The sequence below is a fragment of the Lissotriton vulgaris genome, chromosome 4_1 (genome assembly GCF_964263255.1).
Source record: "Lissotriton vulgaris chromosome 4_1, aLisVul1.2, whole genome shotgun sequence".
NCBI lineage: Eukaryota > Metazoa > Chordata > Amphibia > Caudata > Salamandridae > Lissotriton > Lissotriton vulgaris.
The window spans coordinates 735,925,253-735,945,071 of record NC_141691.1 but is presented as its reverse complement, the minus strand read 5'-3'; the positions used below and the strand labels follow the sequence as shown (position 1 = coordinate 735,945,071).

Below are 19,819 nucleotides of genomic sequence, written 5' to 3'. Positions count from 1 at the left end.
AGAAGCTGGAAACCAAGCGGTTGCAGATAATCGATGAGCTTCAGTACACTCTGGATCATTCAGCCATAAGTTAAGATCTTCTAAGACCTCAAAGTTATATTGACGGAGAATAAAAGGTGCGATCTGGACTGTGAGGTCATTGAAGAATGAACCAAATGGTGTGTAGAGACAAGAAATAAGGGCAGTCATTATAGAAAATTAGTGGGAGCAAGAAGTGGTGCATAAATATTTTTTTGCAGATAGGACGGTGGGGATCAGAAAAAAACAAAAGGGAAGCATAGAAAATAATGGCAATACTGTCACCTTATCAAGAATGACAATCAAAATTAATGATAGTTTGGGTATCCGGATGGCAATGGCTGGGTAAAGAATAGATGCATCTTTAATCCAGGACTCTTTTGTAAAGTGTATATCTAGTTGAAGGGAACTAATGAAAAGATTAATTTCAGTATTGTGCTTGGGCAAAGAGTGGGCATTGAGGAGAAGCCACTTTAGAGAAGTGTTACGAGTTGCGGTGATAGGAGGATGAGAAGTGTAGGGAAGACGAAGAGTTAAGGGAGAAAAGTTGGTGGTAGACAGTTATGACAGTGTCCCGAGGTTGATGGGACGTTGGGGTTTGAACTCGGGGTTGTTGGTTCTACCGGTGGGGCGGAGGAAAAAAGGAACACAGGCGCCTTCAGTAACGGTTTTAACGAAGGCTTTATTGGGACGTAAGTCTTTTTCATGAAACACAGTCTTTAGAATTGGGACGAAGAAAAGTAATCCTCCGGCGTTGACTTTTTGGCTTCGGGACGTCAGGTGGTTGAGGTCCACACCGGGAGTCGTCGTTTGGTTCCGCTCCGGTACCGGCAAAGGAAAGGAAACAAGGGTCAGGACCAAATAATGTTGTGATACGTTCTCAAGGGACTGGGAGTGAGGGAGTAACCGTCGTGAGTTCGTGCACTACTTAGTCTACCCCTAACAGGTGGGGAAAGGAAGTGCTCGTGCAGAGGTAGAGGATAGAGGGCTTTTCTACAGAAACACTCACTACTGTTTCTTCCGCCCGACCCAACCCGCTACCCGGCCCCGTACCTCTTGGAGCCACGCTCCTCCCGTGGGAACGTGGCGGGGCGAAGCGTGAAACCGTTGGCCTCCTGGCGTGTCGTTCTCCTTCTGCTCCGAGTCCTGGAATCTCCCGTCGTCTTCCACGTGGGCCTCCGCTCCTTGGGAAACGCCGTCCGTTAAGGATTCTGCCTTTCCGGCTTTTGACTCCGCTACGCCCACAGGGGGTGGAGACTCGTTGCCTGGCTCAGAAGTTTTAAAGGGACCTTCCGAATTACTAATCGGAATCCAACCTGAGTCGTCATCTTCGCTCCACGATGCTGAGGTATTCTGTGGGGACAAGGGGCAGGGTAAAAGAGATGTGGCTGTCCACCATTCGTCAGTAGTCTGAGGTTCCGGCCCCCGTGCCCCGTCACATTCCTCCCCCCCTGGCTTCTCCCGTTCGGGGAGAGGAAACACCCTTGAAAGGAAGTCCGCGTTACCATTGTCTTTTCCCTTACGGTGTTGAATGGTAAAGGCATACGGTTGAAGAGACAGGAACCACCTCAAGACTCTGGGATTATGGCTACTGTTTTGATGTATCCATCTCAGGGGCGCGTGGTCTGTATGAAGGATGAATGGTTTTCCCTCGAGATAATATCTAAGCTTCTCTACAGCCCACTTTATAGCCAGGGCCTCCCTTTCGATAGTGGAATACCTGCATTTTCTTGGAAACAGCTTCCTACTTACATACAACACAGGATGCTCAATACCATCTTTACTGACTTGGGACAGAACTGCACCAATACCCACATTGGAGGCATCTGTAGCTAGAATATAGGGTTTAGCATGATCAGGAGAGGTCAATACGGGTGCCGTAGTCATGGTGGTTTTTAAGAACTGAAAGGCTTTTACTGACTCAGGTGAGGGCTGCTTAAACACGCTAGGCCTGGTGTCTTTGCGAAGGAGATCGGTCAAAGGGGCTGCTATCTCCGCAAAATGAGGTATAAACCTGCGGTAGTACCCCACCAGTCCCAGAAAAGCTCGTAGGTCTCTTTTGTTAGAAGGAAAAGGTACGGCCGCTATTGCTCTTACTTTCTCACTTTGGGGAGCTATGGAACCTTCCCCCAAGACATACCCCAGGTAGTTTACAGTATAAAAGGCAGCTCTTGATTTTTTTGCATTAATGTGCAGTCCCGCTTTCTTCAAAGCAGAAAGGATGGTTGTCAGATGCACAAGATGTTCTTTCCAATCTCGGCGGTAAATGACTATATCATCCAAATAGGCCGAGCTGAAAGCGGTGTAGGGCTGTAGCACCAGGTTCATTAAACGTTGAAAGGTTGCTGGGGCCCCATGCAACCCAAAGGGCAACACTGTAAATTCGTAAGCTCCATCGTCTGTTACAAAGGCCGTTTTCTTCCGATCTTCTTCCCGAAGGGGCACTTGCCAATACCCCTTTGTGAGGTTGATAGTGGTTATGTAACGGGCATCGCCTATCTTTTCTATCAGGTCATCAACCCTTGGGATGGGGTAGGTATCGAAATGCGACACCGCATTTAGAGCAAGGAAGTCCATACAAAACCGTTTGGACCCATCCGGTTTGGGGATCATCACTATGGGTGAAGACCAATGGCTCTGGGATGGCCGTATGACACCGAGTCGTAGCATATCTTGGACTTCTTTGCGGACCGCATCTTTTCGGGCAGCTGGGATCCTATACGGTCTTTGCTTTACAACTTTACCCGGTAAGGTCTCTATGCGATGTTCAGCAAGATTAGTTCTTCCGGGCAAGTTGGAAAAGACGTCAGAAAAGGGTTTCAGTGTCTCTGTTAACTCCTCCTTTTCTTGATTGGTCAGCTCTGTGTTTACCACTAACTGGTCCAGGGTTGACGTCTGGGCCACACCCGTTTGTGCGACCAAATGTCCTTCCCGTGGCACTGGTCCTAGCCATTCCTTGAGCATGTTAATGTGATAGGTTTGTGTCTTGGATGGGGACATCTGTAACCTATAGGTAGTAAGTCCAATGGTATCAACTATCTGATAGGGTCCTTGCCATTCATGTTTTTGTTTGCTCATGCTAGAAGGTAAGAGTACAAGGGCCCAGCTTCCTTTTTTTAGTGTTCTCAACTTCTTTCCTTTATCATATGTTTGTTTTTATCTGTTCTGCTGGGCTTCCAGATTAGTATAGGCTAGCTCTTGTAGCTTTCCCAGCCTGGATCTTAAGTTGATTGTGTACTCTAACATTGATTTTTGTTCTTCTACTTCCTCACTCTCCCACATGTCCTTAGTTATTTCCAACAAGGAACGTGGCATCCTTCCATATAGGAGTTCAAAGGAGGAGCATCCCAGGCTGCTTTGTTTCTGTGCCCTAATAACATGAAGGGCTATTGGTAAGAGCCTGTCCCAGGAGGGTCCTTCGGCCGACAACATTTTCTTCAGGGTTGATTTAAGGGTCTGATTATACCGTTCCACCAGACCGTCGGTCTGTGGATGGTACACCGAGGTCTTTAGATGTTTTATGTCAAGGGAAGCACAGACCTCTTTCATTAACTTGGAAGTAAAGGGAGTTCCCTGATCAGTCAGTACTTCCTTAGGAAACCCCACTCTTGAAAACAAGTCTACAAATTTTTCAGCGATGGCTGCTGTGGTGGTGGTTCGCAGCGGGAAAGCTTCCACAAACCTGGTGGCGTAGTCAACTATGACTAGGGCATACAGGTACCCTCGGCTCGACTTTGGCAAGGGGCCTATGATGTCCATGCCGACCCTTTCGAATGGTACTCCAATAATGGGCATCTTTTGTAGGGGAGCCATGGGTGGTTGACGTGTATTTTGTCGTTGACACACTTCACATTTTGCACAATATTCCTGCACGTCTTTATATATCCCGGGCCAAAAGAAATGTCTGGTTATGCTGTCAGTAGTTTTTTCTTTTCCTGCGTGACCGGCTGTCAAATGTGCATGCGCAAAGAAAAGAACCTGTTCTCTAAAGGACTGGGGTACCAGCAGTTGTAGTTCTCCTTCCGCTCTGTTTTGTCTATACAGTAGGTCGTTTTTTATCACAAAACGCGGATAAGAGGAAGGGGCTAGATCACCCGCAGTATGGGCAGCTTCCCAGGCATTGACTAAGGTTCTGTCGGAAGTTTCTATCAATAACCCAGGGTTCGGGGGACAGGTATGCAGGAAGGCAACCATTCTGTTTTGTTTGGGAAAGGGTCTCTTTAAAAAGGGACAAGAACTCAGGGTTGTCTGTTCCTAAGATCATGTCTTCAGGAAGTGAGTCCACCACCCCCACCCCTACCCAGACTTTACAAGGTTCCCTATTTGGAAGGGCTATCGTAATAGATGCTACGGGGTATGGTTTTACATCTCCGTGGACACACCTTATATAAACGGGCCCCTTTGGATTCATCTGTTCTGGTTTAACAAATCGGGTTTGAATCACTGACTGCCTGCACCCTGAATCTAGCAATGCCTTTACAGAGTAACCATTCATCCTCATACTCACGTAGAAGGTGCTGCCCATTTCGGCGGAGTACATCACTGTCCTCGGGAGATAGCCGACTTCCATCGGTTCCTCTGGTGGCTTACGTTTGGGACACATTCTTGCGATATGGCCCCACTCTCCGCATTCGAAGCACTGAGGACCTTTGTTTGGTGGAAGGACCATACTTGTGGGGCGTAGCAGTCGGGGCAGTTCAACTCCGCCCTTAGGTTTTTTTTCCAGTTTGGATGGCGGAAGCACTTTCTGAGTTTTTTCCGGCTCCCACGTGAGGGTTTTTGGTTGAGCTCTAGCATATTGGGAAGCCATTTCGATTGCGTGTTCTACAGTAAGTCCCACATGTTGGCGCAACCAACGCTGTGTAGCGTAAGGCAAGGCTTCCATGAACTGCTCCAAATAGATTTTCTTTAGAATGTCCTCTTTACTACAGAGGTCCGGGCGCAACCATTTGTCGGCTGACATCTTTAGCCTAAAAAAAAGAGTCTTTGGGTTCTCCCCGAGAATGCCTCTTTCTTTCCTGAATCGCACCCGATACGCCTCCTGATCCAAACCTAAATGGTCCAGGATCACCATTTTGATGGTGGCGTAAGGGGTTGTACCGAGGGGATTAGCAGCTTGATAGGCAGACTGGGCTTCGCCGGTGAGAAGAGGTGCTAGAAAAAACGGCCATTTCTCTTCTGGCCAACTCAGTGCACGTGCCGCCCGTTCAAAATTAATCAGGAAGGCGTCCGGATCTTCACCTGAAAGATATTTCTGGAGAGCCACCCCTGGGGGATGGGGGGTATGTACTCTAACCTCCCCTTGGACGACTTGTGGCGCAGGAGTTATACTCTTTAGACTTTCCAGTTGAGCTGTTATCGTGGAAGTGAACATGTCCCGGTCTGCCTGTGCGGACGTCATTTGGTTTTCCATCGCTTTTTCCAATTTCTCCTGTCCTTTAATGATATGGTCAATTAGGGCCTCCATCTTTTCTTTACAGACGGATGGTGATCCCACTTCTGACACCAGTTGTCCCGAGGTTGATGGGACGTTGGGGTTTGAACTCGGGGTTGTTGGTTCTACCGGTGGGGCTGAGGAAAAAAGGAACACAGGCGCCTTCAGTAACGGTTTTAACCAAGGCTTTATTGGGACGTAAGTCTTTTTCATGAAACACAGTCTTTAGAATTGGGACGAAGAAAAGTAATCCTCCGGCGTTGACTTTTTGGCTTCGGGACGTCAGGTGGTCGAGGTCCACACCGGGAGTCGTTGTTTGGTTCCGCTCCGGTACCGGCAAAGGAAAGGAAACAAGGGTCAGGACCAAATAATGGTGTGATACGTTCTCAAGGGACCGGGAGTGAGGGAGTAACCGTCGTGAGTTCGTGCACTACTTAGTCTACCCCTAACAGGTGGGGAAAGGAAGTGCTCGTGCAGAGGTAGAGGATAGAGGGCTTTTCTACAGAAACACTCACTACTGTTTCTTCCGCCCGACCCAACCCGCTACCCGGCCCCGTACCTCTTGGAGCCACGCTCCTCCCGTGGGAACGTGGCGGGGCGAAGCGTGAAACCGTTGGCCTCCTGGCGTGTCGTTCTCCTTCTGCTCCGAGTCCTGGAATCTCCCGTCGTCTTCCACGTGGGCCTCCGCTCCTTGGGAAACGCCGTCCGTTGAGGATTCTGCCTTTCCGGCTTTTGACTCCACTACGCCCACAGGGGGTGGAGACTCGTTGCCTGGCTCAGAAGTTTTAAAGGGACCTTCCGAATTACTAATCGGAATCCAACCTGAGTCGTCCTCTTCGCTCCACGATGCTGAGGTATTCTGTGGGGACAAGGGGCAGGGTAAAAGAGGTGTGGCTGTCCACCATTCGGCAGTAGTCTGAGGTTCCGGCCCCCATGCCCCGTCACAGACAGTAATATAAAATATAAAACAGTCTTGACTATTTATCCCCTTAGGGCATGTGTGTGCGCCACATGTGCACACTCACTTTTTTGGAGGGGTGCATCAGAGAGGCCTTAGGCCCCCGGGTACCCTTGGAATTGCATTCGCAATTTGCGATTACCAAACTGGTAATTGCAATTTACGAATGCATTGGCTTTCATTCCTATGGGCCTATAGACCCATATGAACTAATGGAGTAACATTACCTAATAGTGATTCGCAATTTGTGAATCGCATTAGGAAACCTTTATTTTGTGATTCCTAAATGCATAAGGATTTGCGATTCCCGAATAGAGAAATAGAGATTCCTTCAAAATCGCTATTTAGGAATCGCAAATCCTAATGTTGATACATGTGGCAGTTTGTCCCTAACAAAAGATTACCTTGTGTCTGCTACTTGCCTTAAAAATGTTTGCATTGAAGGGGGATAATCATTGTCATAATACTTTATTCGATTTTCCAGTTAAAACCATAAAAGTCATACAAAGGTCAATAAAAACTACAACAAATATACAAAAGACAGTATGATAAGACAGTTATGGGCCCATAGATACAGAATAAAAAAGTAGGCCCCACTATCAAGGTTAAGCACAACTGGACCTAAGCCTGATAGCGGCCCTTAGGAAATTAAGCATGTACAGTACTGAATCACTTGAAAGAAGTTGCAAGAAAATAAAAACAGGTCTGATCCTACTAAAACATGATTTTTTAAGAATAGGAGTCATAAAAGACTTTCTGGGAACCTCATAAAAACTACAAAACAGTAAAAAGTGCATCATATCCTGTGGAGACTGTCCGTCACAGCCACAGGACACAAGACACTGACCTCTGAGTGCTGTGTGGTTGGGCCAAAAGGTCATGAATAAGATCAAGCCAAAATCTAGTCAGTAAAAAGAGATCATGATTACTTTTAATCCATAAAAATTATGGTGCCGTAGTTGGCACAGTTTTCAATACAATGTACCTGCACATGCTGGGCTTTCTCAACTCTACTTCCTCTCTTTCCCAAATACACCTTTTAAAAAAAAGCTCTTTCAGCTAAGTTAGATCCTCCTACAGATTACTTGCGAATTGTCAAATAGGTCTACCCTTCCCAAACTGCATAGACATTCTCTAACATACTTTATCTAACAAATACGGTTAACGTAATCAAGGGAAATACATTCTCTTAGAATGTCCTTGCTAAGGGCATTTTCTTTCTTGAGCCAAATAGTCATCCACAAAGCTAGGGGGCGGAAAGCCAGCTTGTCTGAGATAAAAGCCTTCCCCAATTCTTCGTGCACTACATACGAAGGAATGCTCTGCGGTAAAGAGAGTTCCTGTCTCAAGAAGGTATTTTCAACAATTTACAATGAGTCCTGCCCAGTATAACCCCAAATCTTGCTTCCATAAATGACGTTTGAGATACATTAAGCTCTGTAGATCTGCTGAAGAGCTTCAATCGGTATGAAGGGGGATAGTAACATTGATTCTTACAAAAAATGGCAAATATCCATGGTTTAAGAATGTTATGTATTCAGTAAACACTGCCCATTGTTTTACACTATCGTAATTTAGATTTGCATCCGCTTTTGAAACAATATTCAGTTTTTGCTCTTGGGCAAGCAATTTTATTTCTAAGTTCAATTGTCATTGATTTGGGGCCTTTTTTGATCAACTGAAATATTGTTTATGTATACTTATGATGCACTGTGATGTTCAGAAGTATCTACTGTAGCTATCGTTATTTTATTTGCATTTCATTTGTGACTGTGCTTCTAATGTACAATGCGTATAGAAACTATCCATACATAAATGTATAGATACAATAGTAATACCTCCCGTAAAGGGTAGGTCTGTTAGTGTTAATGTCCTCCGCAGCAAGGCACATAGAATTTAAGTTTCGGAATCCTAGTTAGTCTTCTGAGCGCCACTGCCTAGGAAAGATGTGGTCCAGAAGGCAAGGATCGACAGTATCAGAAGTCTGTCAATAGGAAATAAAATATTTATGTAAACACCTTTTTAGCACACGTTCCATACATGCTGCAAATTAGATTTTGATTGAAGTTTCCTATGAAAAGTTACAGATTTAATATTTCACATTATATCCAACTGGTATAAATCCTGGAGCAGAACCTGCTAAAAAAAGCCTTGGAAGATATGAAAGCCCCATGCTCCCAAGAACACTTCTTGAATTCAGTTTTCTGTTTATGCCCATACAAAAGCATTTTTGCTTGTGCAAATGTACATAGTGTCCACTTTTGCATAAATGTACATTTATGCATGTGTACATGTAATGCTGTAGTGCAGTTGCACTTCAAAACCTTTTTCTCTCCAACAATTTTGGGTGTGTTCCCTTCACATTCACACCCTGGACTTGGATTTTCTCTTGTCCTTACTGGTAGTAAATATTTGACTATGCCTAGTGTGGAAACAGGCAGTGGAAAAGATTGAGAAAACCAACAAACATATAACTTTTAAAAGGATGTAGTCCTTCGGGGATGGAAAAGAGGGTCTTGGGCATTCCACTTGGCACTCAGAGATTAACCTAGAAACCGCTAATCTTGTACTGCTCATGGATCCAGCTTATTCTTCAATCAGATTCATGATTTCAAAGGAATATAGCACGTTACAACGCATGCCTTTTCTACATGGTACTTCACAACACGGTTGTTACAAAGACCACATTGTTACAACGCAATGGCAGTCATGGCAGACAGTATTCAGAATTACTCAAAAAGCAACCCAATTTCCATTTTTATCAACATTTAAAAATGAATACAGACAAGAAAATGTATGTTTTCTGTCTGTATTTATCTGTAAAAATCAGTAAAAACTGAAAAAGGGAGCCTCATTAATAATATGCTGTTTTTCGTTGTAAGTTGTAGCTTGATGAGTAGTTGTACAATATAAGTTACAGAAAGTCTGTTAAAGTATTATAGATTGTATATGTACAAAAAGGCAATATATTATGCTATTAATAGTGGTTTAGAGCAGGCAAGTAATAATAACAACATTTTGAAAAATGATATGAAAAAGGAAAATAATAAAATTAATAGCAATATTATGTACAGGTACTCAAGGTTCTATACACTATAACACCCAGACACACACTGATGCAGACACTGAGACACCAGGAGACACACTGATGCATACACTAACAGATTCACTCACCCATGCAGCTTCTTATACACACGCTCACTTACCCATTTAGTCGCTCACACTGTTACTTCCTCACCCAAAGAGTCACTGACTGAATCATTCATTGACTGATACAGCTAATCAAATACACATCCACTCAGTCATATAGGCACTTACACACCCACTGAATTACTCATATAGCCATTCACACATACAACCACTCACAGTCACTCACTCATTCATACAGTCAGTCACAGAGCCACTCAACCACTTATACAACCACACAGACACTCAATCATTCATAGAGCCACTCACACCCAGTGTCTCACTCATACAGCTACTCATTCACCCAGTCAATCATTCATACAGCCAGTAATACAGCAGTCAGTCACCCATACAGCCACTCACATACCCAGTATCACAATCCTACAGTTCTTCATGCCTCAGTCACCAAACCATATACCCATTCTCTCATACAGCTGCTGACACACCCACTCAATCACTGATACAGCCCCTCACTCATCCACCCACTCACCCATAGAGCCACGCAGTCACCCAGTCACTCACTCATACAGCCACTAACACACCCACTCAGTTACCCATATGGGCACTCACACACTCTTTCTTATTCATAACACATGCATACAAAGTATCTTTCTTTAAACTATGTAGGGTGGTTCTAACAAGAACCTTTTTGTTGTTTGTTTTTTTAACAGAACTTATATTTTTTTTGTTTTTTATTTTTTTTTGTTTGGGGTTGTTTCAGAAATACAATGGCAACTGGAAAATATTATCTGAAGAAACTCAAAAATAGGGTAATAAGTGTTATGATCCCAATAATAAAAAAGAAAAAAAACTGGTGTGGTTCTTTGCTGCTACCGGAACTGCAGCAACTGATTCTTTCCCCGCTGTGAGGACTTTTTTGCACTCCAAATTGTCCCTATTCTTCTTCTTAGTTCTGGGGACTTCTCTGGTTGACGCTGCTCCACTTCAGTGGGAACTGACTTTTGCAATGCAATTGGAGTTGCAGTAGAAGTCGATGGATGTCCTGCACTGTGCTCCCTCCGCGCTCTTTTCAGATCTATGCAGTGGTGTGTATTCAGGTGGGTCAACACACTTGTTGTCCCACAGGAGTACTTTTTAGATATTCCCCTGAAAAGAACCTTTTCGCACAATGAGCATTTAATGTGCTTGGCCGCTGTTTTTTTCTCCCCAGAGGGGATAGTAAAGAAATCCTAGGTGATTGACTGCCGCTTTGTTGAGGGTTCCTCATTAGAAGAATTGTCCTCTTAAGAGTCTGGCTCTTACTGCTCACTGCCATCAGATGCCATTTTATTTTTGAAATCAAAACAAAAATACCTCAAAAAACACTTCCAGTATTGGAAAATAGAAGAGAGTACTAAAGATGCTTCCAGTCTCTCCACTGGAAGTGTAAAAAGAGAAAACTGTGTGGGGACTTACCTTCTAGAATAACGAAAAGTGTGTTGTCCAGTGAAATCCCTTAATTCCATAGTCATATGATATTTGTGAACGCGGGCGTATTCGGGAATGCCGACGTATTCGCAATTACAGGAAACAGAATAAAACAGTGTTCAACCATAATATTAATTAGGAAAATCTCACTGCATATGTTATAATATTAAACTACTGATCATAAACGGTAATTACAATATCTGTATATATGTTTTTTAGACTTTCAAAAAATCCCGCCGATTTGGCGAATATCCACGGTAGCAGAATATATGCATTGAACCTTTTTGCGACTAATTCGCGAATAATAATAAAAATAAAACGAAAAGCCCTATGGGCACATCTGTATCTTAATGCCGAAGAAAATTATGCTGCATACTGGACGCCCTAGAAAATCAGAAAATCTCCACCAATCAAACAAGCACTTGCTTCATGTAGTTAAGGGGAAGTACCATTGTTTGGTGGAGATTTACCTCTTTGTAGTCTTGCTGTCTTCTCTATAGAAGGATTCATTTTATCACATATTTCTGGATGTAAACGCATGAGAAACAATCACAATGCCAAAACGCACACAGGGTCACTAGAGAAGTCTCCTTATGGTCCATTACACAGCTGTAGTGTAGAATAGGCAGTAGATATTTACCTATAAGGTAGCACTTACTAATTAATCAGTAAAAAGTACTCCAGTTGGGTAGACTTTTTGTGCAAAGCTGTGGACTCTTGTTGGTTAAAGGTGAGGTTCCACTCTGATGCAGTCACTCACACAGCTATTGATACAACCAAACAGACACTCAGACACCAACTCATACACCCATTCTGCAACTCTCACATCTACTCACTGACCCTGTCACTCACACATTCACTCCCAGACCCATAGTCCCTCTCACGTCCACCAAACCACTCACAAACCCACTCAACCACCCAGACAGCCACTCACATGCCCACTCACAGAACCATACAGCCACTCACAAACCCACTCACCAACCAATACAGTCACTCACACACCTACTCTCAAAGATTACAGGTTAGAGTTAGAAAATTAAAAACATTTAAAACTTATAAATCCAGTAAAATAATCCAAAGGTTACAGGTTTTGTTATACTTTGGAAATAACAATTAATTTTTTTTAATTCACTGAAGAAAAGGTTACAGGGACATTTTAGTTAGGAAACAGAACTAAGAACCTTTAGAAATTCACTGAAAAACCAAAGGTTACAGGGACATTATAGTTAGGCTCAGATTTCACTCGTACAAACCAGAAATTCAGCACTTATAGTTACCTCAGCTAACTATAACTTACGCCTCCGCAATGCACTGATTCTGACCTCACATATTACATCACTCATGACATGGTCAGTGACATCTCCGATGACATCTCAAAGACCTCATTGATGATATCATCAACAGAACCACTCACACACCCACTCACCTACACACCCACTCACAGACTGATATACCTACTCACGCACCCACTAACTCATTAATAGAGCCACTCACACACCCATTCACTCATAAAGCCACTCCACAACCACACACCCACCCATACAGCAACTCATACCTCCATGTAGTCTTCTATACAGCTACTGACAGAGCCACTCACTCACTCACTCACTAAAACAGTCACTCACACACCCAGTCATACAGACACTCACACACCTACTCTTACACCCAAACAACCACTCAGACACTGAGTCACCTATGCAGCTACTCACACACCCATTCACTCACCCATGCAGCCAGATACTCACATACCCACTCACTTACACATATATATTAACATGTACCCACTCACCTAAACAGTCACTGAGATAAGCACATACTCACCAATACATCCTCTCACACACCCTTATACCACTCTGGCACTCACACACCCATATAGCCACTCACACACATACTCACTTATAATGTCTCACACATACCCACTCACTCATACACCAACCACTTACCACACCCACTCACTCACCCACACAGTCATTCACAGTCACTCACTCACCCATACAGCCACTCATGTACTCATACAGCTTCTGGCATACTCACTCCATCATCCATACAGCTACTCACACACCTATAGTCTCTCACATAACCATTCACTCACCAATACAGCTACTCACAGACCCACTTATTCACCCCAACAGCCAGTCATACACTCACTCATACATACAACCATACACACACACATGGATGCACACAGTTACACAGACACTCACATAATCAATGTTTAGAAATGGAATCAGTCAGTAGTAAACAAACTATACCACTTTAACTTCTTTAACTACTGTGGTACTTTAATATATATGTTTAACACTCATGAACTTTTAGAAAACACTCAGAATCATTAGATGATGTCATGAGTGTTGTCATTAGAGATGTCATCAATGATGACGTCAGTGATGTCACTGACAATGTCATGAGTGATGTATTATGTGAGGTCATAAGCAGTGCATTGTGGGGGCGGAAGTTATAGTTTGCTCGGGTAACTTTAACTGCTGAATTTCACTTGTTTGTACAAGTGAAATCTGAGCCTAACTATAATGTTCCTTTTTTCAGTTCATATATATAAATATTCACTGAAAAAATCATAGGTTTCACATCAGTTATAGTTAGGAATTAGCATTTAAAAAACCTATTCAATTCACTGAAAAAACCATAGGTTTCACACCAGTTATAGTTAGCTGGAAATTTCACTGACATAAAACCATTCAAATTCCACGTTATAGTGAGTTTGACTCACTATAACTGCTTATGACGTCACATATTACATCACTCATGACATGGTCAGCAACATCACTCATGACATCACTGATGACACCATCCAGTGAATGAGTGCCTTTCTGAAAAATAAATATGTTTTATATATGTATATGTAAAGGTCGATGGAAGAATAAATGTTTAAATAAGTATTTCAATGAATGTTTTTTTTAAAAAAAAAGTGATTGGTTAACTGGCTTATTAAGTGTATCTTAGTAAATACATATATTAGCGAGTAATGTTTAAATATTTAAATATATGTATCAGTGTTTCACTTTGTGTATAATTGGCTGCATGGGTTGGTGAGTAGCTACATTGTGTGTATATGGGTTATTAGATGTTTTGTTAGTATCAGTATGAGTGTCTGTATGGTTTGGTGGGGGTATTACTTAGCATATAGATGCATCAATGACTGACTCACTGTATGTGTTTTGAATACAGCATATGTGCAGGACTGTATGGGTGGATGAGTGTGTATATGTGTGTGTTAGTGAGTGAATGACTGTCTCACTAGTGTCTTTATCAGTAACGACATATGTTTTAATCTAGTACATGTGAGTATTGATGTTTATAAATGAGTATATGTGAGATTATAAGAGTTCCTGTTTAAATAAGTATGTGTTTCTATAAGTAATTGTTTAAGAGAGTGAGTATGTGTAAGTTTCCTTAGAAGTAAGGTGGTAGTGTGTGTATAGCTGTATATGCAAATTAATGGATGCTCAATAGTTTATTTGCATGTGTGATTATGTGTGTGAGTAACTTTTGGATGACTGTTGGTGTGTAATAGGATGTATAGGTGCTTCACTACATATGATGAGTGAATATATGTATGAGTGACTATGTAGAACTGTTGGTGAATGAGTGGATGTGTATATAGATGGTGGTATTACTGAATTGGTTGTTGTAACTGGTATGGGTATCACCACTTTTTTGGAAAATGTTAGTTTCTATTTTTGAATATATGTTTCAAGGGTTAAATTACAGTGAAAGGAGGTCTGTCACTCTGTCATAAGGATGGTGTCATCAGTGATGTCATGAGTGATGTAATATGTGACGTCATCAGCAGTGCATTACACGCGCAAGTTATAGTGAGTCCAACTAACTATAACGTGGAATTTCAATGGTTTTATGTCAGTAAAATTTCCAGCTAACTATAACTGGTGTGAAACCTATGGTTTTTTCTGTGAATTTAATAGGTTTTTTAAATGCTAATTCCTAACTATAACTGGTGTGAAACCTATGGTTTTTTCAGTGAACTTCATAGGTTTTTTAACTGCTAATTCCTAACTATAACTGGTGTGAAACCTTTGGTTTTTTCTGTGAATTTCTTAGGTTTTTTAACTGCTAATTCCTAACTTTTTATAGGGCTTCATACCTATGTATTTTTTGTGACTTTCTAAGGGTATTTTTTCGCAAATGTCTATAGCCTCCCTCTTGAAGCCAGGCGCACTATGACCCAAGCTCTAGTGACCTCGAGGATAGACTATGGCAATGTGCTTCTGCTCGGAACAACGCAAAAAAACATCAGGAGACTCCAAGTACTCCAAAATACAGCAGCACGCCTAGTCCTTAGACTTCCAAAAAGAGCAGCCTCCAAACCAGGCCTAGCCACTTTGCACTGGCTTCCCATAAAAAAAAGAGTCCTATTTAAAGCACTTCTAATGTGCTACAGGATAATCTCACAAAAAGCTCCCCCTTACATGACTGATCTGGCTATCCCCTATGAGCCTAACAGAACTCTCCGCTCTGGGGGAACTGGACTGCTTAAAATTCCCTGTATCAAGAAAGCCAGAATGGGTGGTCGCTCCTTTCGTGTAATGGCCGCCAAAGAATGGAACTCTCTCCCCATGAGCATCAGACTAGCGGATTCAGAGACCACTTTCAGAAAACATCTGAAAACCCATCTGTTTTCCCTGTAAGTCCCTCTCCTGGCCCTGACTTTTCTCCACAGCGCGGGGACACGCCGGGATGGCGTCACCATGCGCTTTACAAGCCCCTTTATTATTATTATTATTAGCTGAGAAAGGTATGTTTTTCTAAAAATGAACCCTATATTGTATATTAATATAATATATATTTTTTTAAGTGTATTCATTTTTTTTTATATTTCACTTTGGTGCGCTCTCGGTGCGCGTACCGGGGCGTGTTCCGTCAGCGCACTTTTAAAAAAAAGAAAGAAAAAAATAATGAAGGAGTGAGCATGAGGAATGGGGACAAAGAGAGTGGTGTAAAGAGAAAGAGAGCTAGAGGGAGAAACACAGAGGGACTAACATTTCTAACATTTTAGAAACACAACACAGGACCTATGTACAAGTATTCACTTACACTACTGAAACTTAACTATCTGCTTCAAAATATTCTCCATAGAGCAGCCAAGTCTCTATCTAAATTAAATAAATCATTACTTACCTTTACAAATGCTTTGGGAGATTGAAAACAGTGTCAGACACACACACCAATTTTTCTTTAGCAGAGCAAAAGGTGTGCACTCAATACACTGAAACCAAGACTGGCATAGAAAATCTCTAACTTTACACACATATGCCTTATTTCAACCAATCAAAAGTCTTCCCGCACTATTTTCAAACCAACACCCTTCCCCCTCTCAGACCTTTCTATCTGTTACCATAGCAACTCCCTCTTAACTGAACTCTCAGGTTCAAAAGTTTATTCTACAATGTTGCAAATTAAGTCAGCAAGGATGTTTGACCTCTCAATACACCAGCTTATCCAGGGCATTATTGCTTTTAGTGACTTTTTCTTAACCATTCAAATTGCTTCTTACACACAACACAACCATGCACCCTAACTTTCTGTTTTCAACTAACTGAATCCACCAATCATTGCTTGTGATTCAACAGCAGGGAAACTCCACAATTATTTTTTTGTAAACTCCTACTGTTCCAAGTGCCATTTCATTCCCACACTTCATCTGACTGCACCAGAACCTTGTCACATCATGTATTCTGTATGGATTATTGGACATAGCTACATCCACTGGGCTCAAAGGTATGCAGCAAGCAGAAATTATCACAACCTTGATTTATCAAATGTGGAAATCAAGTGGATTGGCCAGAGAGGATTGAGATGTCATCAATTGATACCATTGGTGAAAACCTTTTTGCATCTGCCAAACCCTGACCTCTTAATAGTGCACTGTGGTGGAAATGATTTGGGCACTATGACTGGGGTTGGTCTGGAAATGCTTTTAAAGGACACCTTTGATCAATTGATGACACTTTTTCCACAAACTGCCTTGGTATATTCCAATATATGCCAAAGACAGAAATGGAACTGGTCCAACCAATTTTGTCCACAATTTGAGAAAGCACGAAACATGTGAATAAATCTGTTTCTGCTTACATGAGAGACTGTGGAATGGGTTCAATATACAATAATAACTTGCGTTACAACATGCAAGACATGTACAGAGAAGATGGTGTGCACTTCTCAGATGAGGGGAATAGAATATTCCTCCTGAATTTAAGACTGTGCATTGGAACCTACTTGTAGGTACCTAAATCAACCACAGAACCCAAAAGCTCTTTTCAGAGCTACCCTACCTCGGATCATTCAAAACGTCTATCTTTTTCTAACTTTTTTCACTATTTTTCACCAAAGTACGCTCCCCGTTACGCTTGCCGGTGCGCGTACCGAGCACCCCCCCCCGCAAAATGTTTCAATTTTTTTTTTTTTTTGCCTATATGATTGTCCTAAGCCCCCCTCAGAAAACCTAGAGGGTCAGGAAGTGACTACAGTGCCCCCTTCTACCCATTCCCAACGTTGTTTGTCCTCCATCTTGTGTCTCGATTGTACCGAAACACAAAATGGAGGACTCCCGTAACGCTGCCGGTGCGCGTACCGGGGCGTGCACCGGTAAGCGCTCCATAAAAAAAAGGTGGGAAAGTAATTTACAGAAAAACCACTGGAGACACTTTCATCAAATATAGAATAGGCCCTACTACATAGCAGTCCCTACCATTTACCCAAATTTGGTGGAATTCCATTGAGACATTTAGGCTACAGGCCTGTCTAAATATCCTGAGGTAAATTACATGACCAAAACACATATGAAGTGTTAGAATTTACAACCAATTAAAAAGTTACTTTCATTTTCTAAGATTATTTCCTGACATTTGATTGGTTATGTACATGAATATATATAAAAAAAAGAGAAGGAAACACAGCCATTTTGACTACTACTTCCTGAAGTACATTTGAAAAGAAATTACACTGACAACTTCAACTGCTTTCTCAAAGGTAAGTTGTTATTTTGGAAAGTGAAGTATGTTGTGCACTTTAAGTTAATTTGAGAAAAAATATTCTGTTAGTTATATACTATTTCACTGTAATAGATATAGATTGAGATAGGCTTCTCTGTTATAGTTATAGATTGAGTTAGGATTCCCGTGTATTATTATAAATTTACTTAGGCTTTATCACATACACTTTTTTATATTTCAAATTCCAGCCTGATACCATACACTACCCAAAGATAGCTTCACTGTTAAAAAATCCAAACTGCCTGTCTGAACTTAAACCCAACAGTGCCCTATCTCTACTGATATATTTATTTTTTATGCAATTTACAGCAAGAAAATGGAAGCACAACAAAATGAAAATAATATTTCATTTGAAATTAATATGGAAAACAATCCTAAGGAAGACAAAGATGAAATATACTTTTTGGATCACCCTGTAGACCAAGACTTATTTAAATGTGTTGAAGAAATTGAATCATGGAATGAAAAGGAGGACATACCTGATTAATTAATGTTGCAAATTCTTTTAGATTTTGAAAAATCACAACAATAAATTTAAATTTAAAAATTAAAAATTGTTTGAGACATTATTCTTTTTTATATGTAAATTATGAAATAGTACCAAAATAGATATAATATAAAGTGAGACTTAAAATATACTATACAACATGCAAGATATCTACAAAGGAGACAGTGTATATTACATTTTAGACTCTGCATTGGTACCTACATGTTGGTACCTAAAGAAAAAAATAGAAAAATAAAAAGCAAAAAAACAACAAATAATAAAAATACAATATTTGAAAAGTCTATCAGTCTTTTTTCCCCATAGTACGCTCCCCGGTCCGCTTCCCGGTGCGCGTACCGGGCGCCCCCCCCCCCGCAAAAAAATCGAAAAAAAAAAATTACTTTTTGTTTGGCCATTTTAAAGCCCCCACATCAAACCTAGGGGTTCAGGGAGGGTCTACTCTGCCCCCTTATGGTCATTTACCCCTTTGTTTTGGCCACCTCTCATGTCTCGATCCTACCGAGACACAAGATGGCGGCCGCTCCGGACTGTTTAGAATGTTTACAGACACCCGTGACCCAATCAGCTTTCCGTGCGCAAGTCGTGTGGCGCGCCCGGTGCGCTCCCCGGTGCGCGTACCGGGGCGCGCTTACAGATATATATTTTTTTTTTAACCTAAATTACTCAAAATCCACTGGAGCACATATCTTGAGACATAGCAAAGGCACATCGGGCAACCAGTCCCTACAATTTTGCCAAGTTTGGTGGAAATCCATTCAGCCGTTCGGGCTAAAAGTGAGGTCGACCGCCCTATGGAAATTAACATGGGGAAAACGCGTTTTGGGACCCCCCTTTTATCTCGGCCCCCGCTTGACGAATCCCCCCCAAACTTTCAGAGAAAGACCGGAGCTCAAAGAGGCCATTTTGAGGACATTTTCAGGCAGATTCGTCAACCGGCGCCAAAGTTATTCCAAATAGAATTTTGAGATTTAACATTGAAAAAAATCCTAACTATAACTACCTACTGGCGACCGCCAGTAGGTAATTACACTTATCTGTGAAATACATTTTCGTTGTAAAGGCACATTTGTAGTAAAAGTTAGCCTGGTAAAGACATGAGTGTTCCAACCGCGCTGTTAAGGCTGTTTTCCCTAACATAGTGATCATATTTACAACATAAATACAAAAAGACAATATACAATTCCTAATTGTTGTATACAACAGTACAAAAATGTCAGGATAGTTCAAGCAAATCAACAGTCCCTTTCCGTTATTCGTCA

At 41.8% G+C, this 19,819-nt stretch overlaps 1 protein-coding gene across 1 annotated transcript; it reads right to left on the bottom strand.

Annotated features, from left to right (window-relative positions):
- Positions 1–1,026: 1,026 nt before the first annotated feature.
- On the bottom strand, positions 1,027–5,665 carry LOC147722509 (uncharacterized). Its single transcript, XM_086967318.1, has 2 exons — positions 4,526–5,665; positions 1,027–1,371 (listed from the first exon to the last, which is right to left on the bottom strand). The coding sequence occupies exons 1-2, from the start codon at positions 5,663–5,665 to the stop codon at positions 1,027–1,029; spliced, it is 1,485 nt and encodes a 494-aa protein (XP_086823444.1).
- Positions 5,666–19,819: the final 14,154 nt, after the last annotated feature.